The sequence below is a fragment of the Crassostrea angulata genome, chromosome 4, assembly GCF_025612915.1.
Source record: "Crassostrea angulata isolate pt1a10 chromosome 4, ASM2561291v2, whole genome shotgun sequence".
Taxonomy (NCBI): Eukaryota; Metazoa; Mollusca; class Bivalvia; order Ostreida; family Ostreidae; genus Magallana; species Magallana angulata.
Genome location: NC_069114.1, coordinates 49,146,402 through 49,157,314, shown reverse-complemented (window position 1 = coordinate 49,157,314; position 10,913 = coordinate 49,146,402). Strand labels below are relative to the sequence as shown.

The 10,913-nt window shown below is 33.7% G+C and overlaps 1 protein-coding gene across 1 annotated transcript; it reads right to left on the bottom strand.

Moving 5' to 3' along the window:
• Positions 1–2,379: 2,379 nt before the first annotated feature.
• Positions 2,380–6,864, bottom strand: LOC128180899 (transmembrane protein 164-like). Its single transcript, XM_052849088.1, has 5 exons — positions 6,523–6,864; positions 5,112–5,228; positions 4,672–4,750; positions 3,905–4,005; positions 2,380–3,563 (listed from the first exon to the last, which is right to left on the bottom strand). Exons 1-5 carry the CDS (start codon positions 6,862–6,864, stop codon positions 3,267–3,269), a joined length of 936 nt encoding a protein of 311 aa, XP_052705048.1. The 3' UTR covers positions 2,380–3,266.
• Positions 6,865–10,913: the final 4,049 nt, after the last annotated feature.

Below are 10,913 nucleotides of genomic sequence, written 5' to 3'. Positions count from 1 at the left end.
ATGCGCGCTTGAGTGACCTCTGTATAACATCCCACTTATTCATGTACTATATGAAGACTTAGTCTCACAGCCATTATGATAGCTTGTCGAACTTCACTCGCCCATTTCTCTTAACTCTAGATTCCTCCCTTTGGCTACTTTAGTTTTTACTTCTCATCACCGGGTTTTTTTTTTCTTTAGATACTAGTAAGTTATTCCAACTTATCAAAACAAATACTGGACATGGGTTGCCCCTTCCTCACGTTCACATCGAACTCGTGTTCTTTTTCTTCAGTATTCCGAATCAGTAAACGAAATGTTACTAAAATATGGGACAACCCTCGGTTATGACTGATCCATTGTCGCAGGCAGCGGTCAATATGTACCACCCCTCCTATCTGGGGGAAAGCTACGTATGGGGACTCTAGACCTTGAGATGGTGCGACATTGGCCCTACCACAATTCATGTACGGGAATACAACAGTGACATGATATGTATGCCTCAAGTGTCTTGTCAAAAAAATAAAACTACTGTGCTGAAAACCTACATTCCTAACATCCGTTTCAGGGCTTTTTACAACACACAGACGGACAGACAGACGACAGACAAAATATGATTAGAAAATCTCACCTCAGGTGAGCTAATGAAACTACTGTGCTGAAAAACACATTCTATGTACATGTATACGTTGCAGAACCTTGTACCTGGGTACAACATTTTTAAGGTTGACATTTTTTCAAAAGAGAAGTGCATTTCAAGATACTAGTAGATCGATATATTTATATGAAGGAGTAAATTTAAATTCTATACATCCTTCACAGAACTCGGGTGACTATACGAGCCCACAGGTATAAACAGTGTTTAAAATATATACTGTTTAATATAAAATAAAGCACTGTTTCTGTCTGATAAATTCAACAAAGGCAAACAAATCTTTTGATTTTAAATATTTATTAAAATCACAGACAGCAAGGGAAAAATAACACATTAAGATAATAGGTATAAACTATTGGTTCTTAGCTCTTGTAGTCAGACCAAGTGAAAAATCTATGAATATTCTCGTTGTATAATTTTTCAGACAGCTACAATTTCAACTTTCAATTTCTGAACATGTGGAGCATGGTCAATTTTTTCTTGATGAACTTATCGTTTTAAAATGTATCAAATTCATGGATATCTCCACTAATTGCAGTAGTATTAAGTTTATACAATATACGATTCTGGTTACACAGCTTTATAACAAGAATAGTTAAATTACACACAATGGAGTAATACTATACAGGTCTCTCATTATCTTTTGGTCTGTGTTTATATATTCACCATAGGACTTTCATAAAAATAACTTCAGAGAGTGAAAAATGTTCCTTAGAGAGACTTGTAGGAATGTTTAAGACAACAACATGTCCTCTGAAAAATACATAGTGTGAAATACTGTATAAATGTAATGAATTCAAATAATATCATTAATTAAAATAAAAATAAATTCAGAACAAGAGGCCCATGGGCCACATTGCTCACCTGTTCTTGAAAAGAAGATTTTTAAACATTTTTCCAATGTATTTCCATGTTAAACTTTAAACCCCGCCTCGGGCCCCAGTTTTGGTCCGGGGGTCACGATTTTTACAATTTAGAATTTTCACTATATATACAAGCTTTTGTGTAAATATTTCAGGTGCAGTGGTTCTTGAGGAGAAGATTTTTAAAGACATGCACCCTATTTTCACTGTTCCGTAATTATCTCCCCTTTAAAAAGGGTTGTACCCTTTATTTTAACAATTTAGAATCCCCTTTTCATAAGGATGCTTTGTACCAAGTTTGGTTAAATTTGGCCCAGAGGTTTTTGAGAAGAAGTCAAAAATGGGGAAAGTTTACAGACAGACGGACAGACGGACGGACGGACGGACGACGGACGACGGACAACGGGTGATCAGAAAAGCTCACTTGAACCTTCGGTTCAGGTGAGCTAAAAATCAAAAAAGTAGTACTATTTCTACAGATATTGCACAAACCTGAACATAATTCATTATGCTAAAATGCTGTTAATTCAACACAAAAAAAATGATTTTTGGGGGGGAGTTTATAATACATATTATAAATTATACTATTATAAAATTCAACTAAGGTCTGTAAGCACATAAAGGTGTATTCCTTGTGGGAGTCCTACAGATTATAAATAATTCAAAAACATGCATTTTGACGAAGTGACACGCGAAATCAACATCCATGTGAAGTTGTTAACTAACTAAAAGCATTTCCATAGATTTATCTTAAATTCAATAACATCATTCCTTGGAAACTTTGAAGAAAAAAACTTGGACACATTGTTTAAATTAAATTCTACTTGTCTACCCTACAATTTAGTAATCCAAACAAAATCAATAGATTAGAAAAATAATTCCAATATTAGTGCACCAGGAAAAAATAAACCAATAAAAAAAATTTATCAAGCACTGATACAGTCTGTATACCTCTTATCAAGTACTATGTAGCTTGACTGTAGGTTACTATCAACTGCAGAATTAAAGCTATAATCAAATGTATCCAAGTATATCTCGTATAAAACCAACAGTCATTTCCAACAGATAAATAATTTTTATATATGCTAGTAGATGTTTTTGTCATTAAATTACATGAAAACTTGCACTTGCATACTACTGGTAATTGGGTTCATAGCCTCGAACCCCCCACCCCCAATAAAAAGAGGTTTTGATTTACATCTAACATACCAAAATTACATAATAATAAATATTATTTAAAATTTTTCAATATCCTTAAAAGCTAGAGGTTCCCACTTTCTCAGGTTAGTTATACCATAGAAAACTTTCCCGTCAACAAATAAATTTTTTTTATACTTTTGATGCGTCAACTAATATACGTTCTCTAACCTACCAATTTATAGGGCATTGTCACATCAAATAAACTCTGTCCACTGTGCTTCATATACTGTCTAATAATATCCCAATCAGACAGCATTGGAAGGTTTGAAAGTTACATAGATAAACAATGTAGATTAAGAAAATTAATGCTCGTTATCTTAGCAAAGGAAGATAACTTTTTTAAAAATTGTGAAAGTCCTCTACAGGTCCACTATGGAATTCACAGCAGCAACTGATGTTTTAACATCAACAAATCTGAAAACAGTGCAATTATTATATCCATCAAATAAAGGATTAAAAATTCTGTAAATTTTGCCTCGTCCCCCATACACAATGCTAATCACAAAATGCTATTAAAAACGTGTGTATAAAGTCAACGATAACAAGTGGTCAGTTAAAGCTAGGTTTCCTCAGGAGGACTTGAGGTGTCCGTTGTTGGATTGGCGATCCCCATGACTAATCACTCCATTCTTCCCTCTGAGATTGTCCGGTGCGGGGGTCTCGGCATTCCAGTCTATACTAAACACAGACACCTCTTCGTCCCGTGCGGAGGGGGTGAGGAATTGTTGTGACAGCCATGTGTAAAACTTGCCCCCCGTTGGTATAAGTAGTGCCTGGTGAGTCATTGCACAGATTCTGTAGTACGGCCCGTAGAACGGGTCTGACACCGCTGGACATAGCATGTTGTTTAGATTAACTAATGAGATCTGTAAAGTTTGAATAGGAAATATGAGTTGTCCTGATCAATGGCAAACATTTCTATAAGCAATAATGAAAGCATTGCATTCTATTTACATCTGCAATGATTACAAATGATTGTACTCTAGGCAACATCTGTAAATACATCGTTAAGTAATAAATGAAAACTTTTTTTGGTATTTTTTTTTAAACTGTAAAAATTGTAGTTAAAGCTTCATTTATCACATTCTAATACTCTTCTTTGACAAACCATATTCATATTTTAATTGCACAAATAGATTTTCTCTTACAAGTAGACTTTAACAAGTTAATTTATTAGTAGAATGGCTAAGTATTTCCAAATACTTACATATGCTAGATACTGTACTGGTACGAAGTATATAATGTACAGGACTCCCATGGACACTAGAGCCCAGCTGAAGTCGTGAACAGGTTCAGCAGTGTAGGAACCTACAAACCACAGAAAAACATTAAATATGGCCTGAACTGTGAGTAAACAGTTGACGAAAGGAAAGATAAATTCATCAATGTTTTTGAATTAGAAAAAAACTATAGAATGTGGGTTTATCTTGCCCCATATTAATTTTGCCATTACACAGTTCATATAGATTTCACCATGTGTTCAATCTGCCCTATCCAAGTTTCAGATAATAAGAAATAATTTGCAGTTATCATGGCCCTATTTTAAATGTGCCCACTGTCAATAAAGGCATTGGGGCAAAATCTCCCCTGTATATTTACAATATTTCCATAGTACCGTTATATCTTCAAATGTAAATAAGTTAACTGAATTAAAAATTGTTTTAATTAAAGGAATAGTTGTACATGTATATAAACGAAAGGGCATGTAGTAAGTGGCCAATGGCGATATTTGTAACCATATATACAATGTATTGAGGAAATTACAGACAGAAAATCATGGCAGATGACCTTGTCAAGAAAAATTTATACCCAATGACCATGACAAACCTTGTTAATTTTATACAAAAGGAAATAATCTACCTAAAAAAACCCAATGTTTTAACTGCTACTGTTTGTGTTGCAAAAAATTTGATGAAAAAAACCAGGTTCTTGTAAGAGTATATAGTACAGATTATCAACGACCATGTGATTTACCTCCAATTTTGAGTAAGTAGAATGGAATTACTAGCATCAGCAAATGTTGGATATAATACACTTCTGTCTCAAACGGCAACTGTAAAGTCAACAAATGTTGGATATAATTTACTTCTGTCTCAAACGGCAATTGTAGAGTCAATGTCTTTTTACCATCATTAAATGCATCAGTAATTACATCATTTACTTATTAGTTATTGAAAGCAAAAATTTTACCAATCTAATACAATTATTAATCAAGTATTCTGAATATAATTTTTGGAATTAAAAATTAATTTCACAGACTTATTCTAAATATAACCTTAGCAATGAAACATTTAATGAAAGATCTTACCAAACAAGAATTTGAATTGTAATCTTACTAAATGATTATCAAAAACAGATTCTTGCTTCAATTAATTTTGAATTTATCATAAAATCTTACCAATCGTGTGTCTTACCAATCGAGTATTTATTACAGGGAACAAGATGGCTATAGGAGCCCATGTTAACATGTGTAGATGAAGCCGGAAAACTGTGGTAGTCAGTCTCCCTGACGGTGCCGCCAGACAGAATATCTGAAAAAGCGAAAAAGAAAACTCTTACAAACTGACAACGTAAATTAAATGCATCAGTTCAGTTGTTTTACAGTAAAAGACTTAGTCTACAGCTGTATATAGGATATCACAGGATCTTTTCTCTTCTTCTTTACATCATTATAAAAGGAACTTCGGGGGTTGCTGGCTTATTTTAAGGATTACGTTTACTCAGGGTTTGAGAATTCGAAAAATATTTTTTCAAAGTTCAATATCTGAAGTCCAAAGTTGTTTTAAAAACACAAAATAACAACGTTATTAACAAATATCGATATTGATATCCATGATGTGTTTATTTGAGGAAGAAATGCTCCGACAAAGGTAGATTAATATTAAAACAGAGGAAATTCGGACTAATTTTTTCATTTTCTTGTTTTCTCTTAAAAACTTTCTGTTACAATGTAATTGCAAAAGTTAAGTTTCTATATGTTATTTCATATCATTTTACATATTTTATGGTTGTATTTACTCGTCTATAAATTTAAATCACTGGCTGGCACGCAATTGGAAAAATCTTTAAAATACATAAAATCGATTCAAGATAAAATATATCGAAATTTTTATCATTGACCTTATATAATGTTAATGTCAACATAATACAGACAACAACTAAAGTTTAAGGCAATCAATGGTTTGGAGCTCCTATTAGTCAGTTTTTTGTAAATCTCGATCAAAAATGAGTACAATTTTGGAAATTGAGAGAGGAAATTCGGACTAAATTAAACTTAAAATGTGAGCTTAAAACGATTCAATCAAATATAAAATTAGTAAAGCTATTCGTATTTTATCATTTCCCAACCTCCAAATTGTTTTATTTTTTTTAATTATTACAAAATAAAGAAAACCTTGAAAATGGTTGACAATTTTGACAAATTTTGACAATTTTTTCAAAAAACAATCAGAGGTCACTAGCAGAAAAAGTAGGTCATTGACCTAGTTATTTGAAAGTGAAAAATAGCACCACAATAGTGGGGCTAAAATGTAGAATAAGTAATTTTTCGTTCCTATTAGTGGATTTTTTTTTCGCCCCTGAGTAAACGTAATCCTTAATGACAAAAAAATTTCCTTTCAATAACATATTGTGCAAGAGTAGAATTAATTTTACACCAACAGTCCAGCTATTCTGATCATACAAAGAATGCACTCATTTCAGTGGACTCCACTTTAATTCCATCTCTTACATTTACGCATTAGGAAGAAATTGTGACATTCAGTACATTCACACATGCTCAAATCAAAAAAGGAATACACAGCACATTTCATCGATTAGCCCTACCTGCATCATGGTTGCTACATGGCATGGATTAAGTATATAAATCATTTGCTTAGTAGCGAACTTGAAGCCCAGCTCGGTGCCAAATATCAGACAATGAACTACTAAGAGGATTCGTTTTCCGACGGGATCTGGTAGGAGGACCGAGTTTTTTGGCAGAGTCAGGTGTGTGATCGCTCTGTATAAGATAAGACCTGCTGCTGCACAGCTAATGACTGTCTCAATGACTCGCTGCTTCACACTGATGAAATCCCTACACTCTATGCCTCCATTTCCTGCTAGGTCAAAGTTAACGCCACTGTAGGCCCAGGAAAATAATCCTGTTACATTTTCCGACTCCTTCATTGCTTAAACTATCAATCCGTCAGCAAAGGTCTGAAAAATTAAAAAAAGGTCAACTGATCAACAATACATTTCACACACGTCTTTACAATGAGGAATATTTGCATTTGCAAATATCCTTCCTTATAAACCTAGAAAGTTTAAAAAAAAAATTCTCAAACTGTTCAAGTGTCTATGACATCAGAATAATCACAGCATGAGTATGTGACTTGACTGCTGCCTTACTATGCATTCAAAAACCTTTAAGATTCACACTTTTTTGTTTGTAAAAAATACCCTGCTGCTCTACATAGTATCAGAATTTTTTTCAAATAGAACCATTTCCAATTAAACGTACTGCATATTGTTCAAGAACTTTTGATTTTATCCCAAAACCAAATCAATAAAAGGTAACAAAAAATGGTACATTTGTCCAAAAAAACTGTATTGATGCAACACACTGAAGAATACGGACTCAATACTTAACGTAATTTGTCATTGTACAAATAAGAACTTTTATTTTCTCACGTGGGCATTATTTTTTCATATATGTCATGTCTGGCAGGTACAGCATATTAACCTTAACTACCTGGCACACCTTACAAACTTGATATGTGTACAAATGAGGAAGTTATTTCAATATTTCAATTTCTTGGAATTGACAATTGCAATAATAATTTAGTTAAGTATATGCTCTAAGAAAACATTTTTTTAAAGTAGGGGGGGGGGGGGGGGTGAAGTAGAGTGTTTGAGGTGGATCTAGAAAGAATAATCTTACAGTGAGCGGGCTGCCTTCAGATAAACCGGGTCCGTAGGATGCATAAAAAGATGGATGACTTCTAAAACAATCCTGCATTTTTATATCCATGAAACTTTGGTAAGGAATAAAAACCTAAATGCGTATGTAAGAACAATTCAAATGGATACCCTGCCCAGTAATTCGAAATTACCCAGTAGCCCCCCCCCCCTAAATTCAATGAAGCAAAATAAAGCTGATTTCTAGTAGTAGTAATGATGAACAGCTTTTTACTAACGCTTAACAACCCCTATAAGGTGACATTTGGTGTTGTTATACTTTCATGTTAAATACTGAAATCTGATTGGTTAGGACACAGTTCATAATTCGTTGACAATGGTTTTCGAGGGGTGTTAATTTCAACTGTTATCCTACCAAACAGGCACTATTTATTTTGTTATACTGAATGTCTTAATTTTAAAGAAAACTTAACTGCTTTTACATAGGTATAACGTGAATTCTACGGCGAACCGTACGCGCATTATTTTCGCGCATGTAACAATTTTTAATGTTACCCGTTGCTAAGTGCGTTGCTAACGCTGAGGGTAATAGAACAGATTATGAACTGCGTCTAAACCAATCAGATTTCAGTATTTAACTTAAAAGTATAACAATACAAATTGTTACATGCGCGAAAATTATGCGCGTACGGTTCGCTGTACGTTATTTCTATATAAAAGCAGTAATATTTTCTTAAAAATTAAGACATTCAGTATAACAAAATAAATAGTGCCTGTTTGTCCGCTTCGCGTCGGTTGACAATGGTTTTCTCGGAGTGTCAATTTCAACTGTTACCCTCCCAAACAGGCACTATTTATATAATAACGAACAGTCTTGAAATGGAAAAGTCCAAAACGGTTAACCTTAATCCAGCCAACAAAACTGACGTCGTAATAAAAGATTAATCAGAAACATGTTGTAACTGACTCACCAACATTTACAAACATAAAAATGTACTCATTTTGAATCTAAACTTCAGTGGTACATTGAATTATGAGCCATCCTACGTTTGAATTTGAACACTGTTCGTTATCACCACATGTCACAAAGCTCTGTATTATAAGATACTTTTTCTTTGCTCCAGGAAACAGGTACAGAAGAGCACATGACTTTTTTCAGATACAGAATCTAGTCCACTCCTGAGCTTTCATCTTTAAATTTACTTTCACCAACTTATCAATTTAATAGCTGCAATGATTCTGAACTTACTTGTTTATCTAATTTTTCGACAACATCATTCTAACCAGGGCAAGCTGATTTTGTTCAATTCTCTGTGTGAAATAAGACAACTTGAGCTTATATTACATTATACTTACCCGGTACTAATGACATTACATGTAATTACATTTGTATGTCTACTATTACTTTACTAGAACCGGGTATGTTACTACTGGGACAGTAATAATTCTATAACTAGATGTATAAGAATGACTCTCTTCTCCTTATCCATCTTTCCTCTCTCTACCGCCTGTATCCTGAGTTATCTATGTGATCATCAATATAGATATTAAACATAGATGTACAAGTAGTGAAGTACAAGTAGTAGGAAGAGGGTGGATAGTCACTCAGGAACCCCCACAGTGAAGCAGCTGGTCACTATTTAGTAATAATCAGTAATAATGACATTAAAGATTGACTAAGAATTTGTACTGATTGTGGATGATGTTAGAGAAGCAGGTTATCACAAGAGGGTTTTGTTTCCAAACATAGTTACAACAGCTACTGCAGCTGGTTGAATGAAAATAAAAAGTTTCCTTTCAAATTCAACTTAATTTGTAATGAAAGCTTTAATAAGCATTATGCTGAAAAGCTTACAATGGTAATTATTACATTATAATTATATCAAACACATCTACTTACATTGCTTATATTGACCGTGTTATCCTGTGTAGTTTTGAGTAATATTGACACTGCATAGGGTGCATCACTACCGGATCATGGCGCCGGATATAGTGAGATGGCTTCAATAATTATACAATGTAGGGTTATTGACAGGATTGAATATTTGAGCATTAAATGAATTCAGTATACGACTGAAAAGCAAAATTTCAAATTTTCTATGATAAACAACCTTTATTAAAGGATTCAAAACATGGTAATTCTCAAAACTTGAAATTAACGATTAGCCTGTTTCCATAGTCTATAAACTACCCATAATACTTCAGTAAAAGAAGGCCAGGTATCTACCGTTTATTGGTAGCCTGTTTTTAAGCCTACCCACAATGCGCTGGAAAAGAGGTTTTGCTGAATATTATGGTTATGAGGGAAAATACCATGTGTCAAAAGTCTGCAAAATTAAGCTCAAAGCTTCTACTGTGAAGCAAGAACACATTCGATAATAAAAATTAATTCTAAATTTTCACCTTAACAGAAGAGCAAGATTTAAAATTATGGACAACCTCGTAATTAGTTTGAATTTCCATATCCAATATTTTTGTGAGTTGTTTATTTGATATACGTCAATACGTGTGTTGCTACCCCTTACATGAAAAACCTTGAACTGAGCGAAGAGACTGTCCTTGGGTATTGAATGTAGTATAATTCCATTGCTGCATCTGCATTTGAAAAACACTCTGAGTCTCTGCCTCAAATTACTAGTTCACGATATTAGCTCTATGTGGCTTTGCATTATCATCCATTAGAATTTATTCCGATACTAGTACATGTACCTGTAAATGATTCATTCTTGATAATGTACAATTCTTAGGACCCTTAATAGAAATGGCTCCCCACACCATAATAACCTCCATATAAGTAATCAGAAAAAGCCACAAAGCAGTCACTAAATTCTTCATTATTTTGTCTTTATATTCGACATCTTCCATCAATAAAATCTACACAGAATTTTTATATGTCAGTAATAAGTATGGATCACAAGTGACAGATTTGCAAATTTGCATGATCTCTTGCACACCCTAGTCCCCGTTTTCTGTGATCTGTAGTCACAATTAGACGTACGGCTAACCGTCTTGATTTCAAGTTAGCTTCATAGAGTTTCAGCAAGGTTGATTAGAAATCTTTTATCTGTCTGTCCCTGTCTGATCCAATGAAAGTCCCCGTTAAAGGCAACAGCTGAATTGAAACGGTTTAGCTTAGTAGAGTTTGCCGTTCTATATCCTAGTGACCTCTTCATTCTCTATATCTCAAGTGACATTCCAGTTTGCAGCATCGCTATGGAGTCACCAGCTTCCTGTACATTAAAACGTCGTCTTTAAACATTACATGTAATTGATTTGTGCAATTTGAATGCTTGTTCTAAATTCAATAAAAGTAATAA

What these genes read in the sequence shown, in the direction of transcription:
- LOC128180899 (XM_052849088.1), bottom strand. Translation starts at nt 6,864, where the DNA reads ATGAAGGAGTCGGAAAATGTAACAGGATTATTTTCCTGGGCCTACAGT. An exon ending in ATGTAGCAACCATGATGCAG is followed by an intron (nt 5,229 to 6,522) that starts GTAGGGCTAATC and finishes TCGCTTTTTCAG; the next exon opens with ATATTCTGTCTGGCGGCACC. An exon ending in CTACTTACTCAAAATTGGAG is followed by an intron (nt 4,006 to 4,671) that starts GTAAATCACATG and finishes TGTGGTTTGTAG; the next exon opens with GTTCCTACACTGCTGAACCT.